We start from the raw sequence: 22,485 nt of genomic DNA, 5'->3' as shown, positions 1-22,485 counted from the left end.
GGACACTTGTAAATGACTAACTTACTGTTATTAGTCTATATCCATGGACACAAAAATATATCTCTATAGTGAGAAGAATATCTCTATAGTGAGAAGAGTTAAACTCTAAGTTTTTAGTGGAGTATACATATAGTTAATGAATATTGATTAATGTGATTAATGAGTTTAGCCAATTAATCTCATATTGTTGTAGCTTCTAATTTGTATGTTTCATTAGGTCCCCTTTCTAGCTCTTAAAGGGTAACGAGATTAATATATATTGATTGTAACTTGAAACATTCAAATTTACTTTATAAATTAATAAAATATATGGTGATACGTTATAATTCAAAGTTTATATTCTAAATTAATAAGTTTTATAATATAAATATAATTTTTGGATATGATTCAAAATTAATTTCTGAGAGAGTAAAATACTTGAATGAGTTAAAATATTAATTTAATATGAATTAGATCCATAGTAAAATTATAGGTTAAAATTTAATGCGTATATGATATAAATTAAAATTAAACTATAGGTTATAAGATAAATTTATATATGAATATGATTCATATTTGGATTAAATTAACTGTCATATTAAACTAAATATAAGACATTTAATTTAATAATTAATTAATAATTAAATTAAATTTGATTTAATTAAATTAAATTAAAACTATAAGTTATGTGAGAGATGTTTATTTAAATATGATTTAATTAAATATTAATTAAATCACTATTTTAGTATTAATTTAAATTAAATTAATAACTCCCTTATGTAATGAAGTTATTTGAGGGAATGTGGGACTTTTTCTCAAGTATCCCAAGATCTCTCCAACTTCTAGAAGAAAAGGAGGAGGGTAAATAAATACATACAACGTCTTGTCTACGAAACCAAAGGTGCTGTGCGTAAAATCTCACGAAAAAAAATCTCTCTTTTTCTAGAAATCTTTTTTTCGGTTCCCACAAACTAAAATTTCTATTACTCAGAGTAAAAGAAAAAGTTTTCAAGTGGAGGTAATCCCATTTTTAGCGTTTCGTAAATACAAAGTCAACAATAAGAGTAAGTCTCAATACAAAGTCAACAACAAGAATAAGTCTCAATTTCTCTGTATTTCTTTTTTTTTTTAAGAAAACATACTTAGTTTTTAGGTTACAAATAATTTAATTTCTGTAATTTTTTTAATATACTAATTTTTCTAAATTTCAATTAAATTTAAGTTTAGTGGTTTTGTTAAATTACTTATATCAGAAAGAGAACTTTTATCCCTTATCAACTAGATGATAATATTGAGAATCAAATAGTCAAAGTCGTAGAAGTCTAGATGTTGCAACCTTTGGTAAAACAAACTAAAATTGTTCCTTTTTCCCTTCATTTTATTACTTGTCGTTATCAGTTCATTGACTTATTTGCTTTTAAAGTAAGAGAATCGATATAATTTAGTTTATTAAACAATTATTTATATCTTATATAAAATTTATACGTATGATGTCAATATTTGACCCATTAAATTATTCTTGAATTGACATTCGTCGACTATATATCCTAAAAGTAAAAATTCTGGAACTTTCACCTCTTCATATTATTAGAGTGCATGTGTTAACTTTAAGCTTTAATAAAGCTTAAAGTTTAACGATTGACAATATTCTTCTTTCATATAATTAGTTGACAATTGACAATATTCTTCTTTCATTTCATTAGAGTGCATGAGTTGATTTTAAGCTTTAATAAAGCATTAAAAAAATGTTTGAAAGTTGAAAATTTAATTTAAAGCTAACAAAATCAATTTGTATAAATAAAAGTTTGCCTAAATATTCATGAAATGTAAAACCAAGTAAATCAGTATTTCCTAAACTTTAAATTTAAACCTAAACACATTAGAATTAAATCCGTTAAAAATGCTTTTGTCTTCGTTCAGGTGTTTTATAAAAGGATTACATAAAAAACAAGAAATTTGAAGAAATTCTATAGGTTTTACAATTTTTTTTTTAAAAAATTAATTTGTCGTATATAATTATATTTATTGAATGTTTTTTTTCATAAAATCATAATCATATATTATTGTTTAATATCTTGAAGTATCTTAGGTAGAGAATCATTTTTATACTATTTTGTTCAAAAGGTAGTTTCAAATTTTCCTACATGTCTTAACTTTTAGTAAAATATAAAATAAATTTTCCATCTCACTATCCAACAAAATTCATAAAGGAGTATAAAATTTGAAAAAAAAAAAAGTTACAATTAACAAATGTGTGGTTACAAATAATAAAGATGTACGTGAAAATTGAAATTTTGAATGATTTTTTTATATATATATATTATATTTGTTGTTTATATAGATTCGTATTTATAATTGTTTAACTTAATCATTTATCCTCTAAGTTTTCACATATTTATTCCAATATAATAATTATGATATAATAATAAGAGAAACTTACGTAGATGTAACAAAACATCAAACTATATACGACCTATATAACAAGCCCATAAAGTTAGACATTTTTTAAATATTCAGGTTTCTTCTTCCATTTTCTTTTGCTTCCTCCTGCTATTTCTTTTATCGTCTTCCTTCTGCGATTTCTTATTTCTTCTTTCCTATTTTTTTTTCTGCAATTTCTTTCCATCATCTTTCTTATTTTTCAATTCTTTATTTACGTCGTTTAATTTTTTCGTCGTTTTTTTTCTTTTCCTCTTCTTTTTTTTTTTCGTTTTTCATTGTCTTTCTACTTTTCATCTTTTTTTTTTCGTTTTTTCATTGTCTTTCTACTTTTCCTCTTTCTTATTTTCTTTTTTTACGACGTGTACAAATAGCAAAATCTAAAAGATTGTGTATAAAGAATCTTGAAAAGAAAAATAATTTAGATTGGAGTAGCCAAATGTAAACGATCGTTTAAAAATCTTGAAAAAAAATCATTTGGATTGGAGTAACCAAATATAAACGATCATGTAAAAAAATCTAAACGATCGTGTATCAAAAGAATTAAAAAGATTGTGTACCAAATTTTGAAAAAAAAAATCATTTAACGATCAAATCTAAACGATCGTGTAACCAAATTTAAACGTAACCAAATTAAACGATCATGAAACAAAATTAAACGATGAAATTGAAAAGATAAATTACAGTCATATCTGAACGATCGCATATAAATTGTAGCCATATCTAAACGATCGTGTATCAAACAATAACCAAATTTTAACGATCGCAAATATATTACGCGTGCGTTATTGACGGCGTGGTTGACGGGGTATTTTTGGTATTTTACACGGTTGACGTCTAAGCTTTTTCCATTTTTGGAATTATTCTAAGCTTTTTCACGTTTAAGAATCTTGAAATATTTTTCCATTTTTTTATATTTTTTAAAAGACCCTTAAAAATAAATAGATATAAATTTTTTAATTAAAGGTGGTTGTTAATCTTATCAAATTCCATAACAAAAAACAAGTAAATTGATAGATCATAAAAAGTTTCATCATTTAAAATGAAATGCACGGTAAAGATTATTATTTGCTTTTTAGTCGAATTAAAAATAGATCGATTCAAGGTATATGTCAATCTTTTATTCTTTTAAAAAAAATTAATAATTTATAAAAGTTAAGTAAAAGTAATGATCACATTAAAAATTAAAACTAACGATTACATTTATCTGAGAAGAATCCTAATAATCATTGATAATGTAAAAAGTGAAATTCGCTTGATTACGTTTGTCGTTGTTTTTTAATGTTAATGAATTTTTATGGCTCTAAATTTATGATTAAAATGTGCAATTTGATTGAGGATCAGAGAGCGTTTAATCTAACTGTGCTCGACAATTAGGCTAAATCAACTACCTTTGTTGTTACCATTAATGCTACTATTACAAATGCTTTTATTACATGAATCTCTCACATTTACTATTTCTTTTACCATTATCATTACTGTTAAGATTAAACAGTACGATAATGGTAAATATGACATATTCATAATTCTAAGGGAAAGTGATAAAAATAATCTAATTATGTTTGCAATCGAGATTCATTAGGATTGATTTATCAATAAAATATCATTATGATTTATACCAATTTGATAAACATGGCCTAACTTCCAAACATTGAAAATGATAGAAAGTGATATTTACTCTTCGTTTGGATTTCAGAAAGTTGAAAAAATGATTTTAGATCTCATGATTTGAAATATGAGAAATAATGATTTTAAATTATTTATTTTGTTTGGAACAAAAAAGATTTGAAATGAATGTATTTGAAATTTCATGTTTGGACAGTAATTATTGAAAGTAACAATAAAGAATGAACACAAGAATTACGTGGAAACTCTAGTGGAGGGAGAAAAACCAGGAGAGAGAGTTTCTTATTATTTTCTAGTGATAATAAAAGTACAAGGGATGAAATATTTATAGGTAACACAAGCCTTATTAGAAGAATAAAAATTAGGGAAAGTAAATGACACACAATAACCCTTGGGCTTTCAACATGACCCAAGCCCACTATTTCTAATACTCTCCCTCAAGTTGGAACATAAATGTCGAAAAGAACCAAATTGTCAAATCAAAGCTTTATCTAAGTAGTCCTTTCTAAGTATATCAGTAATATGTTGGCTTGGTAAGTGAGGGATGCGGATGCTACCATTGTCTAGTCTCTCATTGATAAAGTGTCTATCAATCTCCACATGTTTAGCCCTGTCATGTTGGACCAGGTAATTGGCAATGTCAATAGCTACCTTGTTAACGCATAATAGTTTTGTAGACACTTCATAGTTCTGATGAAGATCAGACAATACCTTATAGAGCTAGATTTTCTTACGGATTCCCAAACTCATAGCTCTATATTCGACTTCAACATTGCTTCTAGCCATAACTCTTTCTTCTTACTTCTCCAAGTAACAAGATTGCCCCACATAAAGAGGTAATATCCCGAGATGGATTTTCTATCAACAATAGATCCTACCTAGTTAGAATTTGTATAGGTCTCAATATACCTTCTATTAACCTTTCTTAACCTCAACCCTTTATCAGGAGTTGCTTTTAAATACCTCATAATTTTATTAACTACCTCCATATGGTCTTCATAAAGAGCCTGCATGAACTGACTGACAATGCTCACAACATAGGAGATATCAAGCCTAGCGTGAGATAAGTAAATCGGCTTTCTCATCAAACGCTGATATTTCTCTTTATTAATAGGAATATTGTCACCTAAATTATCGAGTTTGACATTGAACTCAATTGGTGTACCAGTAGGAAGACATCCTATGATACCTGTTTTAGTTAATAAGTCAAGGATATACTTTCTCTAAGACACGGAGAGGCCCACTCTGGATTTAGCAACCTCTATCCTAAGGAAGTACTTCAGACTCCCCAAGTCTTTAATTTTAAACTCATCCCCCATCTTCTTCTTTAGTTGGATGATCTTAATGACGTCATCCTCAGATAGCACAATGTCATTAACATAGATAATCAATACTACAATTTTCCCAACTTTGGAGACTTTTATGAACAAAGTGTAATCGAAGTGCCTCTAATTGAACTCCTAAGACTTAACAAAAGTGGTAAATCTATTAAACCAAGTTGTTGGTGACTGTTTCAACCTGTACAAAGACTTTCGAAGCTTACAAACTTGATTATCAAATTGAACTTCAAATCCTAGAGGAGGACCCATGTACACTTCCTTTTCTAAATCTCCATTAAAAACACATTCTTAACATCAAGTTGATATAAAGGTCAATCTTTATTTATAACAACTATAGCAAGACTCTAACAGTGTTTAACTTTGCAACAGGAGAAATGATCTCAAAATAATCAACCCCATAAGTCTGTTGAACCCTTTTGCAACTAACTTAACCTTGTGTTTGTCAACGGTACCATATGCTATATATACTTGAGTGTAAACACCTATTTGCATCCCACAATCTTGTGTCCCTTAAGGAGTGTGCAAAGATTCTAGGTCTTTCTTTTTCGAGGCTTTCATTTCTTCCATGATAATAGTTTTCCACTTAGGACACTTAAAGGATCAAGGCTGGTAGTGGAGGCTCTAAACTAGGGCGAAAGGTTCTCGTACGAAACATAGTTAGAATTGAAGTGTTTTGTACAGGACCTAGTACCTTTCCTTAGCGCAACAGGAAGATCAAAAGATGGATCATACTTATGTTTTTTGGATGGTTCTGCTTGGTTTCGTCTTTAGTAGATTCTACAATGACCTCATTCTCATCAACACTGTCCTTTTCAACATATCTTCAGAGAGAACTGTCTCAGATCCATCATTCTCACCCACCTTACTGTCGATATGTGTGTTAGTAGAATTCGTCTCGAACCTATCATTCTCATCATTCTATTATTAATATGTGAGTTAATGGAATAAGTTATACCTTGATCTCGTAAAGGTTCAGAATCCTAGATCGAAGTTGGGTGAACAATAGGAGACCTAACTTCCTTTTTTAGATTATTCCTCTTGTAGTAGGTTTTCTAGGGAACTTGGTTTGTAGGTAGGATTGTACTGTGAGAATTTTGTTTAGGTAAAGTAACCAGAGTAGAACATGTAGACTCTAAGGGACATATAGTTAGACTCTTCACTTACATTCCCCCCTGAAGTAGGCTAACAAAAAAGAAAGGATGATCCTCAAGAAAGGTGACATCCATAAAGATAAAGTACTTACGTGAAGATGGGTGGAAGTATTTATAGCCCCATTGGTGTAGAGGGTACCCAACAAACACACAAGCTTGAGTATGAGGAGTGATCAATTTAGTTTGGTTAGAGCCATGACTATGAACATAGGTTGCGAACACCCCAAGGGGGATATCAAAGATTTGACAGATGGAGGGATAGGATTCCTTGAGATATCCTAAGAGGATTTGAGGTGTAGGACACAAAAAGACATTCGGTTGATAAGATGAGCTGTAGTGAGAATAACATCACCCTGCAGATAGAAAGGAAGGAAAGTAGACAACGTAAGTGAACGAGCAACTCCTAAAAGGTGACTGTTCTTTCTCTTGACAACCCCATTTTGTTAAGGGTGTAAGTATAAGAACTTTGGTGGACAATTTCTTTAGAGGACAAAAACTTGTTAAGGGTGTGGTTTTGAAACTCACGACGATTATCACTCCGTAGGATTGCAATATTTACACTAAATTACGTTTCTATGGTGTGATAGAAATCCCAAAATGTAGAGGTAACCTCGAATCTGTTGGAGATAAGAAAAATCCAAGTAAGACAGATATGGTCATTGATGAAGGTCACAAACCACACCATTTTCCAAGAGAGGTAGTAACCTTAGACGATCCTCAAACATCACTATGGATAAAAGTGAAAGGTTGGGTTGGCTTATATGGTTGTGAGGGAAAGGAGACTCGATATAGTTTAGCCTCGAATACATACATCACAAGATAAGTTAGAAACATTAACTTTAGAAAAAATATAAGGAAATAAGTGTTTCATATATTGAAAATTTGGGTGGCCTAAACGGAAATGCCACAACCATACAATCTTTTTCAAAAGTAGTAAAGTATAAAGATAAAAGACTAGTCCTAGTAATGCTGCTAGAGGAGGCATCATCATCAAGCAAGTAGAGTCCCCTACTGTACTAGGTAGTGCCAATCATTCTCCCTGAGTTTTAGTCTAAAAAAATAGAATCAAGTAAGAATGTTACTTTACAATTTAATTTGTGAGTAATCATGCTTATAGATAGTAACTTATAGAAAATTCGGGGTACATGCAACACATTGTGTAAGGTCAAACCTTTAAAAGGAGAAATCTGCCCTTCCCGACAATAAGAGCTGAAGAGCCATTTGTAATTCTTATCTTCTCATTACCAGCACATAAAATGTAGTACATAAAATATTAGAGAAACCTGTCAAATGATATGGGGCGCCAAAGTTTAGGATTCAGGGGTTCTTCCCATCAACACTAATAAGACTGAAGGACTGAGGTATACATAAGGGCTTGCTAATCTGTAGTTACTTAATATTGATCAATGTGGATCAGATAAGATCTCCTAGTAGAGGACAAGGTATCTCACCTATGAGAAAGCCAAACTTGTGATGCCCTTCAAGAATCACTTTGATAGATTTGGACCACGAATAATAGTTTTGACCGTTTAGCTTCTCCCCTAGAAAATATCTTGTAGATTGTGCCATTGTATTAAACACCTAAGAAGAGGACAAAGTCGAGAACAAGGTTACTAGATTTTCAGAACACATTGGTATGGTCGTGTGAAGGCCATAACCAAGTTGTTGGAAGAGGCCCCTAGTGTTGCCTCAATCGTCGCGATTTGCTGTTGAAGTACATTCAGCTACTGTTGAGCGACACTAGAAGGCGAACCCTACACACGAGGTCTTGATTACCCCGACAACTCACCCACCTTAAAAGTCAAGTGGGCTTGAGGATTCTCAACCCTAGGGCAATAATTAAGGTTCATTGCTGAATTAGTGGACTATATCAAACTTGGCTGTGAAGTACTGTTTCAATCAAGATTGAGCAGCGATGCAGGCATTGATCAGGCAAAATTTGAAGGTGGCACGTACAAGGGAACATTTTGGTGCAAGAGGATTTGCGTGGATGCTCGATTGTAGGGTGAGCGATGGTGTGTATAACGATTGTAGCTGATCAGGTGGCACGTGCATTTCTTGCGCGACTGGATGTGGCTTGACAAGTGGCGCGTGTGACTGAGAAACCATGCTTGTTGAATTGATCTAGAGTTGCCCGAGTCATCTGTCTACAGTGGCAGCGATGATGGCATCCACGATAACTTGAACAACAACGTTGACAATGGCAGTAGGCTTGTCAACGGTTTGATCCTGCATGGGTTTATCCTCAATTTGGGTTCCATCAAGTGTGTTTTTTAGGCTTTTATCGCCACCTTACTTTGATACCATATTGAAAGTAACAATAACGAATGAACACAAGATTTACACAGAAATCCTAATGCAAGGAAAAAAACCACGGGAGAGATAGTTTCTTATTATTTTTCGATGTGATAAAAGTACGAAGGAGAAAATATTTTTAGACAATACGACCCTCATTGAAATAATAAAAATTAGGGTAAAGTAAATTACAAAACTATTCTTGAGTTTTCAACATGACCTAAGCCCACTACTTCTAGTATTAATTGAAAAAGAAAGTTAAAGAACTTACTAATGTAGGCTTTTATCTACGAATATGTTAATTGAAAATTAGAAAATGTGGACGATTGAAATCCTAACAAATTCGACCATTGTGGCCGAACAAGATTATAAATCATTTTGAGTTTTAAAATCATTAAAAACTAATAAAATATTAGTTGTTTCCCCTCTTTTCTGTTTTTGTAATTATTACGCTTTCCCCCCTCAAATTGTGCAAAATAGCCCAATAGTTTTAGCCTCTTCTTCTCAACGAAGCTGTAGAAGGTAACTGCAATGGCGTCATGTAATGAATAGCCAAGATTCTTCTCTAACTCCCGATCAATGAGACTATGTCAACCTCAAGATTCTTCTGCACAAACTTTTTCTCCCACCTTTTTCTTCTACAAATTACCGATTCCAAGTCGCAGAAGAGTCCACAAACCAACCTATTCTTGCACAATCATTTCTAAACTTATAATTTTTCACTCCGCTAGGTAAAGCATCAAAAGAAGAAGATGGTTCAGAGTTTGAAGGTTGCGTTATTCACTAGGCGAAGCCTTCAAAATATTCGTCTCCTCACTCAAACGAGAAACCAATGCTCTCTTCTTGACCATTTCCATGACCATGATCACGAACAAGAAGTCAGTTTTCTAATTACATTATTTCCTTGACCTTAGTTTAGATAATTTGTTAATGTGTCTCTTTTGCAGGTGCTTGTTGAAGGCAGGGCTTGGTCCAGAACCGCCATTCTTAACAGACCATCAGTTCTCAATGCTCTTAATACTAATATGGTGCATGATCTTCTTTCAGCTTCTTGTGTGTTTCAGCTATTGTTCATCATGATTTTTCATAGTTATTTATAATAGTTCGTTAGTTTATTTTGGAGAAATTACTCAGATGGTTACATTGCATGATGATTTCTTACTCTTAAATGTACTTGGTGCTTAGGGTGTCAGACTGCATGAATTGTACAATTCATGGGAAGAAAACCCTGATGTTGGTTTTGTTGTCTTGAAGGTATTTTCTTTTTCTTGTTCTTGTTCTGCATCTGTTGAGTTTTTTTCTAGGATGATTTTTCATTTGGCTGTAATCGTACATTTTCACTTGCAGCTCACACTTCTTTATTTGATTTTTTAAATTTTGGATTATCAAAGGGTAGTGGCAGGGCTTTTTGTGCTGGTGGAGATATTGTTTCGCTTTATCATATGATCAATGAAGGTAAGAGTCTGATGTGCTCTGTTATATTAACACTTTGTTGAATATATTATATCGTTAAGGAGGGCCAAACTGTTGTCCTGCGCTAGATCTATGGTCTTGTGTGAGAAAACAAAAGTAGAACTATTTTGTACAAAAGATGTTTCCAAATGTTATAATAATCTAAGTTTCTGAGAAAGCTGAAGACCAAACAACTTTAAATCTGATGATGAAGCACAAAATATCGGTATCATCCTCTATGATGATCAGTACATTAAATGGTTTCTTGTTTTGTACTCAACTATAAGAGTCGATTGATGGATGTTTGGGTCTTAATGTTTATAACATTTTTAGGTGTAGGTCTATGAACTGAATCTATAGTAGACCGTTTCACGTATAACCTGTTGGATAAACGTGAGGTTCTATCTCTAAACCAAATGATAATGAGAGTTGTGTTCCATGTAACTTATAAAGCTTGCAAAGTCTCTCTATCTTTCCAATATGAAATTGTCAAAATGTCTTTTGATGATGGTGCCTCTCTGTGTGCACCATTCTTGAGTTGGATCTCATTCTTTTTTGTAACCGAGTACCCGTTTGAGCTTCTTGAACTCAAATATGGGGCTTCTTTGTAGCTTCTAAATTTGGTGGTAGCTATTTATACTCTCGCATCTTTTATATTGAAAATAATGCTCTTTTAGGATGTCTTTGTCCTTTATCGCTTGATAATTTAACAAGGTAATGAATGATATATTTATGTATGTATGTGTGTGTGTGTGTATGAGTGAATGTTTGTATTTGGGTGTATTTATATTGAGAAAAGGTAATGGATGAAATTAAGGCTTGCTCACTAACATCAATTTCTTATACTAGATTAAAAGTTAGAATCAGCTCTCTTATGGTTTAACTCATTCATCACTTTTGGTTAAAATTGCCATCCTTGTGTTTGGTGACTTGTGCAGGGAAGATAGAACATTGTAAAAAGTTTTTCAGCACATTGTATACTTTTATATATATGGTTGGTACATACGTGAAGCCTCATGTGAGTTCCTAGTCCTTTGCTTTGTATCTTGAACAGTTTGTTTCATTTTCTTGAAAATATGGTGCTTTCTTGATGCTGAGAGCATAAAATTATGGTGTTTTGTCTAATATACTTATCAGGAACAAAATTTTCTTGAATTATCCTTGTTGTGTGGCATCTAATAGATATATACACCTTTGTGTGCACTTGCACATTGGAAATGTCTACAATGATTTTTCATAAAAAAATTTGGTTGTCTACAAAAAGTTATTGTATAAAAGTTACTTTTGATTTCAGATGTGTATGTAAAGTTATTATGTAAAAATGACTTTTGAAGGTACATTTAGGAAGTTTTGGAGATGTATATAGATTGATAACATCCTCTTGATTTTCTTTAATTTAATCATCGATTTTTGCAGGAGGTCTAGCAGTAAATATATCATCATGTCTTTGTATTGTGTATCTTGATCAATGTAACTTCTATCTATATGTAGTGGATACACACACAAATACTGTTTTTGGCTTTGAAAAGATTACAACAAATGTGACAATCCTCTCCTTAATCGTTAACTTGGATTTGTTTTGGCTGATTGTATGCATTCTTCCAAGTTTACTACATGTAAACACTGAACTTCTCCAACATTGCGTTGATAATCTTCATGCAGGTGGCGATTCTAAATGGCATTACCATGGGTGGTGGGACTGGAATTTCAATTCCTGGGACTTTTCGAGTTGCAACTGATAAAACTGTAAGTCACTGGCACGCATAATTCCCTCCCCCACCGTCCTAACTTCTTTCAAGGTTTTATTTATTATTATATTATTGTTTTAAAGTCAAATGATTCCTCTCGTTATTCCTTATTTTTGGTCAGAAGATGAGCTAATAGTATTCGTATTTAACTAAATACACTTGGCCATTTCTGCTAGGTGGTAATTTTATGGAAGTGACGAGTGATGGAGAGATTATAAATCGAAGATAGAATCTCAGGGAGCATGCTTTTTGTTAAGCAAAGTTTAGTTGGCACTTTGATCTTTCTGGGTTGTACCCTTTTGTTCTTAGTAAAATCAAATTCTGTTTTCTTGGTATTAAAACGGTTACAATTAGGAAATGGGATCAGTTCAACAAACATGAAAACTAAATTAAATGCAATTCAAGAATGAGAAGTTGAGGAAGAGGTTGGCAGATTAGGGAGAGATAAATAAATCCACTAAAAAGGACACTGGGCAAGAAGTTGGAGTTGGAGGGAATGTGGAACTTGACAAAGATGGTTTCAGCTGTGGAATAGGATGGGATGCGCATGGATAGGTAGTGTAAGAAATCTTACTGGTGACAATTACCATTGAAATAGGTGCCAACGACTGTGATACAAGTAAAAATTGCACCTTGGCTACAAATTTTGATTTGAGGTTACGAAAGTTGGAGTTTACCCTTGAATGAATGGTTGCATTGGGTTGATAGGTATTTTGTGATGATTGGTGAGTCAGTTGTCTGAGAAAGATAGTTTTAATTGGAATGGAGCAAGTTCATTAAGCTTGGCTGGCAGGGTTTTCAAGTCCGTTTATCATGGAAACAAATGCTTCAAAGGTGGGTAGGAGGCAGGACCATCGGCTTAGTCAGACTCTTCCCCCTACGCATCAGATCAAGGCCATGTATGAAACAGAGCTTGACAATTGTTTTGCTAATCCATAAGTGGCAACCTTGTTGGGGGTGGAAGTTGTTCTAATAGATCAAAAGATTGAAGTTTTTGTCAGGCAAGCTTGCCATAGTTATAAATACTCTGGCCGCTGGATTTGCATGGGGTGGAGGAAGGAATAGTGTAAAGTTTGTTGCTCCTTGTAAAACACTTAGGTTTGAGAGAAAATCAGAATATCACGATCAAAATATATATCTAAGGCTATTTGATCCTATTAGGATAGAAATATCTCTGTCTCTGTATGATCTTAAGATGTCTGTTCCACATTACTGAGATTTGATTACTGAAGTTAACGGGCAATGGATGCAATAGTTTCTCATTGTGTAAGCAAGCACTGAATGATTTCATTTTTAAAGCTTTTGCATTGATTCGAGTACATTTGTGCAACTAATTTCAGGTTTTTGCTACCCCTGAAACCCTGATTGGTTTCCACCCTGATGCTGGTGCATCTTTCCACCTCTCACATCTGCCTGGTCGCATGGGTAACTTCAATACTTTCTATCTTGTTTGACAAGTTTCAAAATCTTGCACGATGGATCCGAATTAATGTTAGTTTTAGGGAAGCTGGTGCTGGTAGTTATTATTGTTTCATTTTCCAGTGCTGCATAGCGTTTATTCATTTCAGGCTATCTGACATGCTTATAGAGTTTGTACGTGCATGTGACTGCTTTTAGATCAAGGGGTGAAGTTATTATTCTTTTGTTGTGCTGAACTAGGAAAATTCTCCGATGCAAAATCAGAATTGCACCCTAGATAGTAATACATATTAGAAATTTTACTTTTAGGAATCAAGGTAATATGAGCTACCTTTGTCCCACATTGGTTAGAATGGAATGACCAATGTGGTACTTAAGTGGTTTGTCTCTCTTACCTTAGTAGATGGCTTTGGGGGTGTAGTTCTCCAGGGTGTTAAAGTACCTTACGGTTGCTTGTTTGCTTCTTTTGGAAGTGCTTGTTTCTTTATTGTTGGGTTGTTAAATGCACATAAGTAGAATTAAAATTTCTTTTGCGTCTTGGTTACTCAGGAGTCAGGACATAAGTGAAATTTACTTTGCTTTTTGTAAAAAATGCTGACTGTCTTCTGGATTCTGGTCTTGAATATTTGAGGTAATTGACGTTATTTTGAGGCGGGAAATGGATTCCTTTGGCTTTCACATTTTAGCTAAAATAGTGATTATTGTTCTTCGGATTACAGAGGATACATGCAAATATTTATGGGGGTATATATGGTTACATAACTTGGACGCCAAGTGTCAGGTGTACCATATGTGGGATGATGATAAGTTAGAGACTAGGTGTTCGCATATAGGAGAGGATAAGAATTTAATCTTATGTTTAAAGATGTCTGAATATTATCCGTCAGCATTTTATAAGAATAACCGAAAAGTAATGGTTCTGGTCAAGGCTCCAGTTTCGGATTTGCAGATTAAAGAAAAATTGAAGGATCCCTCCGGCCTTTAAACTGAAGGAATCTACATCTCATTTCTAAATCCCATAAACCGGATGCTGTCTTATAGAGCTTCCAGCTGAAATCTGCCCCATTAAGATTACTCCTCGAAGGAAAACTACAAACTATCATACAAAGAAGAGGATAAGAATTTAATCTTATGTTTAAAGATGTCTGAATATTATCCGTCAGCATTTTATAAGAATAACCGAAAAGTAATGGTTCTGGTCAAGGCTCCAGTTTCGGATTTGCAGATTAAAGAAAAATTGAAGGATCCCTCCGGCCTTTAAACTGAAGGAATCTACATCTCATTTCTAAATCCCATAAACCGGATGCTGTCTTATAGAGCTTCCAGCTGAAATCTGCCCCATTAAGATTACTCCTCGAAGGAAAACTACAAACTATCATACAAAGAAGGTTAACGGACGTATTAAGATATAAAGTCCCTGTAATAGTTAGTCGTTAGTTTTCTATCAAATTTTCAACTTTCCCAATCTGCATTTACATTATATTTCATTATTTTGTTTAGATGTTTTTGTAAAACACACTTTTTGTAAAGATTTCCTAAAACTTCTAGTTTAACAGTTCAAGTGTTGATTTCTTAAAATCTTCTTAATCTCCAACCAAGCTCCATTGGTTTTGAACTTGTATTATTTGATGGGGCAAATTTTATAGGGAATATAATTTATAAACTATTAAACCATCGATTAACCCAAAGGTTTGAGATTATGGGTGAAGGTAAATTTAATATTATATTGACACTCTGACCTTGTTAAATCATGATTAACCTAAAAACTTAAGCTTATGGGTGAAGAAAAATTTAAGTTTATATTAACATTTTAACACTCCTCATTTGTGGGCTTGAAATATGTAGAAACCCAACAAGCAAAAGTTAATATTAAACTGAAAATAAATCGCATTTAGGAGCGAACACGGGATCTCCTGCTCTGACACCATTGTAGTTTTGAATGGAATAAAATACTTTATATTTCAATTATTTCAAATGTAAGGCGCATAGCCTTCTTCTTATATAGGAGAAAGAGTTGATACATAAAAGGAAAGAATCATGATACGAATAAAATAAAATCATTGATGATTTTATAGCTAATATATTTGCAACCATCATAAGCTAACTAGTACAAGCTTTGCATTGTACTTAATTTTCCATGAGTTTAAGAAACTTGAAATATTCGCAACGCTGGTGCCGACAGTAGAAAATCCCAATGGAAATTATTCACTTCAATTTTGCAGTGGAGCTGAAAACTGGAGTCTTGGAAGGAACCCTTGTTATCAGCACTGTCAAGAGATGGCTCACCACACAAAGGACACCGACAGGAAAATCTGTAGGAAACCACATGATTGGAAGCCAAACTAGGGATCAACAGATAAACGAGGGAAAATATATGAGGTGGAGACTACTATATGCGATGAATGGACTACATTTGATAAGTATCTATTCACAAGAAAATATTTGGACCTTTTCAAAATATTTTATCTCAGTCCTAGTGAATGGTAAAAACTCAATATCAATAATACAAAATGAAGGTGTTTACAAAATGTAGGATTGGGTTTGCTAAGGGTGTTCATAATACGCTAGAGAGGATTAACAATCATGAATCGTATTTAACAAATGTATCTTTTGCTCTGTTGGGTGCAATGGCCAATGACGTGAGGTGTGTCAAAGAGGCCACAGGAAGTCTGAATCGTGTTCTGTGGGACTGCTAGTTTGCTTCAAACTTCAGTGATTTAGAATAGTATTTTGGGGACCTTGGAGTCAAATGGCTCCCGAAGTTTTCGTAGGTTTGACAGACGAGGTCTTATTCATTCACCTTTCATGATAGATGGGCGTTTCTTTGGCAAACTGCTTATTTCATGATTTTATGGAATACTTTGCTGGAGAGAAATAGAGGATCTATAGTGATGAGGAAAGTTCTTGGAAGGGTGTTTGGGCCTCTGCAAGGTTGTCCCATGTTCCCTTAGGCTTCCGTTACTAAGGCTTTTGGTGATTATTCTTTATTATTCACTCCTTTGAATTGGAGCTCTTTTCTATAATTATTTTTTCTAAGAATTTTTAGCTTTCTTTATTTATTTTTTAAAATTTTTATAAATATTATCATTATCATTATTATATTGTTTTTGTTTTTTATTGCTCTCCTGTAATCTTTGGTCTGTTCTCACTGAATGTTCTCTTCATCAAGAGAGAAATACATAAACAAATGAATAAGGGTGTTCTTTTGTTTTGAAGAAGAATAAGGGTGTGTTCTTAAGGCGGCAAAAATCTGGATAAACGCATTCATATCATACCAAATTTCTAATGATAAGTTACTGGCCGGACCTGCTTTGTATCTGAAGTTGCGGTTGCCTACTCATATGCTCTGTCAATTTGATTTTACAAGAACGCTGATGAAATTTTTTGTTCATCCACTGGAAGTATAAGATATGAGGCAGTAAGCTGGTCGGAACCTGATAAAGAATTGATTATTATTTTCTCAGCATAGCGAAATAAGTTTGAAGTTAGATTCTGAAGTTGAACTGAGAAAGCAATGAGTTTATCAATTTGATTTGATCTAATTGTATTTGCAGGAGAGTACTTGGGTCTAACAGGGGAAAAGCTTAAAGGAGAAGAAATGGTTGCTTGTGGGGTTGCTACGCACTATTCTCATAGTTCAGTTAGTCCTTAAATCTTTGGCATTCAAGTTTTTCCGTCTTTATTAGATTTTGGCCTCCTTTGACTTTACTTTCCATTTTCAGCGGGTTCCATTAATTGAAGAGCATCTAGGGAATTTGGTTACAGATGATGCATCTATTGTTGAATCTTCATTAGATAAATATGGTGATCTTGTTCACCCAGATAAAACAAGTGTACTTCACAGGTTTGCATTATTGATCACTTTCAACTTGGTTTTTATTTGTAAATCCTTTTGAATATGTCCAAACACCATTAATATACGCCTGGATCATAAGACAATGACGCACCATTTTGCTAGGCTCGGCTAGTACACAGTAATTTAGAACAGAAATTAAAATGTATATTTAAATTTTAAACATTATTTCTATGGCTTAACATGTTTGAAGAATTTGATGCATTATGAGGCGTTTATTGTTTTTCTTTCTATAAGCATTTGTGGGATGAACCTATCTTTTTGTTTGTCTTATTATCTGAATATCTTACAAGTTCCCCATTTGTCTCTCTTCAGCATTAGCTATCTCTCCCCCACCAATCAGTTTTTTCTTTCTTTTTTTTCCCTCCTCTCTCTTCTTCTCCCTGATGATACGGCGTTTAAGGGTAAAATTAAAGTAAAAAGTTATGGACAACGGACACTTTAAATTTCTTATTGACAAATTCAGGGAGTGTCCAAGTATGCTTATGGCTTGTGTGTGTTTCATCAAAGTCTGCTTAAAATAGAGTGTGCCTACTTACGTAGAAAATACATACTTTTTACCTGATACATTTTTTTTTATCTATTTATTTGTTTTGTAGAGTCGAAATACTTGACAAATGTTTCAGCCATGACACTGTTGAAGAAATCATTGATTCGTTGGTTAGTATTCCTACATCTCTGACTAATATTTGATTATCTTTTGATTGATGAAAGTTATTAGAGTTCACGAGGTGGTATTTGAACTTTTATTAGGATATCTATATATATTTTTGCTATAAATTTCCTAGAAGAAATAAGTTTGTGCATTCTTTTATTTGCAAAATCACCATACTTTCAGGAAATCGAGTCATCTAAAACAAAAGATCCATGGTGCATTTCCACTCTAAAACGATTGAAAGAAGCATCACCTTTGAGCCTGAAGGTGTCTTTGAAATCTGTATGTCGTTTATCTCTCTCTTGTTTCTTTCTCTATTTTTGTTTTATTTCCAATTTGAACTTCTGTCTTCCTTCCCACTCTTCTTTGCCGAGGAAAATCTATCTTTTTCCATTTTTTGTTTCCAACTCGACTTAACATAATTATTGAATTTGTTCAGATACGAGAAGGAAGATACCAAACACTTGATCAGTGCTTGATTCGTGAATATAGAATGTCCCTACAAGGGATATCCAAGCAGATCTCGAGTGATTTTTGTGAGGTATAAATCTAATAATCAATACTAGGCCATTAATGTAAGTTGCAAAATCTCCTGATTAGTTTTTCTTGCAAAATAACTTACTCATCAGGGTGTTCGGGCTCGATTGGTGGACAAAGATTTATCACCAAAGGTATGAAATCAAATGATACTTGAGTTTCTGTGTGTCAAACAAATTTCAGAACTTAAAATTGAAATTGATAAAATTAAGCCTTCAAGATAATAATGAATAAATATAGCTTAACATCATCTTTTTCATGGGTTAGATTATAAATTTAGTTCGTATTTTTGTATTGTGAAATTTCAATAAAATGTTCCTATGTAGTTTTCTTTTTAAATTGTTTTTATTTACCAGGGAAAAGTTCCAAAATACCACATTCGATCTATAGGTTGTTGCAGTATATTCGAACTTCCATTAAACTTCTAAATTACTACAATTAAATTCTTAAATATTACAGAATGCACAAACCACTCTTAAACTAGAAGCGTTTGTTCGCTTCTATCACACTTTCAAACTATAGAATTGTTGATATATAGTTTTCGAATTTCACGAAATTTTAAATAAATAATTTGTTCAAATTGGATTGTAACTAAATTTGTAGCTTATTAGTAGTCTGTGTATTTTGTAACATTTAAAGGTTTAATTGTAGCAATTTTGTAAGTTTAAAGGTGAGGTTGATCAAATTAAGAATTTGAAGGTGTAATTGTAACAATAGTTGTAGTTTAGCAATGATTTATGCAAATTTGCCTATTTAATTTACACCGTTGGCACAACTATTTAAATATTGATGTTGGCATGCAAATTAGATATGTTTGGGTTGAATGAGTGTGGCATGGCTGACAATTGGATAGAATAAAGAGCGTGTCACAATGGTGTTAATAAGTTGTTAACAAACTGTATCATTCTTCAAAATTTAGAAATGTAGTTGAAATTTAGAGATTAAATATAGTAAGTAAATTTATTGTTTGAGCTACCTACTTTTCTTAGTAATCAAAACTTTAGATTCTTGGGAATTCTAAAAATGTAATTGCTTTTGTTATTGATGGCAGTGGAATCCTCCTACCTTAGCGCAAGTATCTGAAGATATGGTGAACCAATATTTCTCTCCACTAAGTGAAGCTGAGCCTGATCTTGATCTACCCACCCATTTGCGAGAAGCATTCCCTTGATTTTCCCACAACTTTCCTCTTGAGCTTTCAATTTTACCATTCATATGCTCTTCGTCTATCCTTCAGGAATGTTTCATCCAATTCAAAGGATAATACTCGCAAGATTCTCTTCAGCTTGGTAATTTGTCATTTGCTACATGACATAGTTAAATAAATAAAATGGCCTCCATTTTAGAATGTGTATTTTCATTAAGTTAGTCTTACTGATGTTTGCATTTTTGCTTGACATGTGTGAGTTTATGTTGAGTTTATATTGATGAACATTCTTTTTCGTAACATAAGTTTAAATGCCCTCCATTTTTTGTGTTCTTGGGTTGATGAGCTGTTGGAATTTGAAGTTTTTAATTGTGAATGTGCCTTTTCAACGTAACTTGAAGAATGTTCTTAGCCCCTTTGCTTGTTCGTTAATTTGATATGTGATGATGGTTTAGTCTCTCATTCGTGAGTTAGGCCAATACATCTCTACTTTCGTTATAGGTCCAAATCTTCATTTTGTAATTTGTGATGTCATAACAAGAAAAATGGTCAGTCCACTCTGACCATTATCATCTCCGAGATGAATGCCTCATTTTGGTCTTATTACAAGTGATTGGTAATTGGTAAAATCATATGAGTAATCTAAAATTAAACAGTTGAAAATATAAGGACTAAATTTGAGAATATAGGAACCATTTGCTAGTTAAAGTATAAAGTTTTTTCTGTGTTAAATTCAATTTCATATATAATATTATAGTTAATTTTTTTAAAATTTTGAATATTTTAGAGATTTATTAAGTTCAATCGCGAATTAAAATTAAAAATTTAAATACATGCTAGATGTTAAACAATATTATAAGATAATTTAAATTAGAGCCAAAACTAGTAATTTGACCCAAAATTTATAGGAGTTTGCCCTAAACTACCACCTCAAATACATCCAAAGTAGCACTTGCATTGTTCACACCCATCACTTGTTTTGTTTTTCTCTTCAACAATATGGGGTGACAATTCTAACATCTAAATGTTCTTTATACCTATTGACCTATGATCATATTTGTCACCCAAACCCCTTTTGAATGGACTATAAAGTTTTTCTTACATTTCAATAACTCGAAAGAAACTCTAGAAAATAGAGATCTAAAATGCTTGTGTTTAAGATAAAATTTCATGTTTATCCATTGTGGTATTGAAGGCCATGAAAGCCAAATGAAAATTCGACCTGTAACAAATGTTTGATTCAAGAACAAACCAACTCGAGTCTAAAGACACTGCAACTTTAATTTCCTTTACAGGACAAGTCTATGAAAAGTTGGATTTTTTAATCCTAGTTGTCGAGTAAGAGTTGAATGGGAATCTTTGAATTTATTTCATAAGTTCCAAGTCTATGAAAGGACAGTCGGCAGAAATAATTGTATGACTTGTTACCAACTTGGCATTGCAAGCGAGGACCTTTTTATTTTTCTCTTCCTTTTTTCATATAACTTTGATCTTTATTTTAATTATTGTTATTTAGTACTTCGAAGGTAGAACCCAATTTTCCTAGTCAGCCATCTGAGTTTTTAGTCAAAAAGTCATATTTAGAAAGAAAGAAACCAACACCAACAACAATGATCATAATAAAAGGCTAAAATCAGTTTCAATAAAAAATAGAAATAGTACTCTTATGATTAGTTTGGAATGAATAGCATTTTTATTTTATTTCAAAGTTCAAATGTTTAAGTAATATTTTTACCTTTCCACACAAAAAGAAAAACTTTTAAACAAAGTATCCTCAACAATACTATATGGAGGAAAAACGTTAAGTACCTTTTACAAAATATTTTAAACCTTTGTATTAATACCTTTAAAAAATTTTAAATTGTTCCTATTTTACTATGAGTGTCTGTCTTGAGGTGAAAAAAAACCAATTTGAACTCTCCATACATGTATTAATTTAAACTCTTAACTTTTATAGGTGTATCTCCATATAAAACATCACGAAGAATTTAAATTAATATAATATTAAAGTTCAATATTTGAATTGAAACACTTGTGAAAGTTCATAATCTCATGCAATATAATTATTAATTTAAAGTCTAAATTGATAAAACTATTAGTTTAAGGTTTAAATTAATACAACTCTCAAAATACACCATTCAAAGTGATAGTTTCTATTTTTCTAAAATTGCACAAATACTATTATTTTGTCTGCACCATTTTTCTCAAAAACCAAAACAAAACTTAAAACTTAAAACTTCAAGTTCATTACATCCCACGAAGCCTCAAGAAGTAAATCAAAATCTCTACTCAGGGCTCATCAAAGGAATATATTCTTCGACCATGTGAGAAACGTTCTTAATATGTCCCAACAAATGGATTAATTTGAATTGTAAAATGGATCAACAAAGTCTTGAATGCCACAAATTTGGCAATGCACACACGTTTTCTTTCTTTCTTTTCGTATTGGTTGTCTTAACAAAATATGATCCAAATCTCCGTCATCTCTCTTTCTCTTTTTTGGTGTTAAACTTAAACGATGCATAATCAACTACGAACCCATAACCTTGTTATCATATAGTCTTCAAAGATTCTTAGTCTCTTTAGTGGTCCTATTTGTTAGAAATGACATATGGGTTTTGGCTCATAAGCAAAGTTAAATTACATTGTCCTACATTGATAACTTTGAAAGAGGTAAATATGTATAGATACCAAAGACATGAAATTAGAATATAAAATGTGTTGGTGGTGTAGCATAACCTTGTCACCATACATGTGCACTGCTGTTCGTTCGGGTAACCGTGCTTGCGCAAATAAAGGAAGTAATTTTTATTACTTGTTCGATCAGTATTTTTTGTTCCCAGG

General features: G+C 32.5%; 1 protein-coding gene across 1 annotated transcript; it reads left to right on the top strand.

Moving 5' to 3' along the window:
• The first annotated feature begins 9,212 nt into the window (after positions 1-9,212).
• LOC103491956 (3-hydroxyisobutyryl-CoA hydrolase-like protein 1, mitochondrial) lies at positions 9,213-19,842 on the top strand. Its single transcript, XM_008452085.3, has 15 exons — positions 9,213-9,352; positions 9,562-9,708; positions 9,778-9,858; positions 10,016-10,084; positions 10,222-10,285; positions 11,221-11,300; positions 11,945-12,028; positions 13,371-13,455; positions 17,004-17,089; positions 17,172-17,293; positions 17,902-17,962; positions 18,141-18,239; positions 18,397-18,498; positions 18,587-18,628; positions 19,546-19,842. The coding sequence occupies exons 2-15, from the start codon at positions 9,583-9,585 to the stop codon at positions 19,663-19,665; spliced, it is 1,221 nt and encodes a 406-aa protein (XP_008450307.2). The 5' UTR covers positions 9,213-9,352; positions 9,562-9,582; the 3' UTR covers positions 19,666-19,842.
• The last annotated feature ends 2,643 nt before the right edge of the window (positions 19,843-22,485 follow it).

The sequence above is a fragment of the Cucumis melo genome, chromosome 2 (genome assembly GCF_025177605.1).
Source record: "Cucumis melo cultivar AY chromosome 2, USDA_Cmelo_AY_1.0, whole genome shotgun sequence".
In the NCBI taxonomy this organism is placed as follows: Eukaryota; Viridiplantae; Streptophyta; class Magnoliopsida; order Cucurbitales; family Cucurbitaceae; genus Cucumis; species Cucumis melo.
The sequence above is the reverse complement of the archived record's forward strand: the minus strand, read 5'-3'. Positions and strand labels throughout refer to the sequence as shown.

What these genes read in the sequence shown, in the direction of transcription:
- LOC103491956 (XM_008452085.3), top strand. Translation starts at nt 9,583, where the DNA reads ATGGTTCAGAGTTTGAAGGTTGCGTTATTCACTAGGCGAAGCCTTCAA. An exon ending in TTGGTTTTGTTGTCTTGAAG is followed by an intron (nt 10,085 to 10,221) that starts GTATTTTCTTTT and finishes GGATTATCAAAG; the next exon opens with GGTAGTGGCAGGGCTTTTTG. An exon ending in TGAAGGTGTCTTTGAAATCT is followed by an intron (nt 18,240 to 18,396) that starts GTATGTCGTTTA and finishes GAATTTGTTCAG; the next exon opens with ATACGAGAAGGAAGATACCA.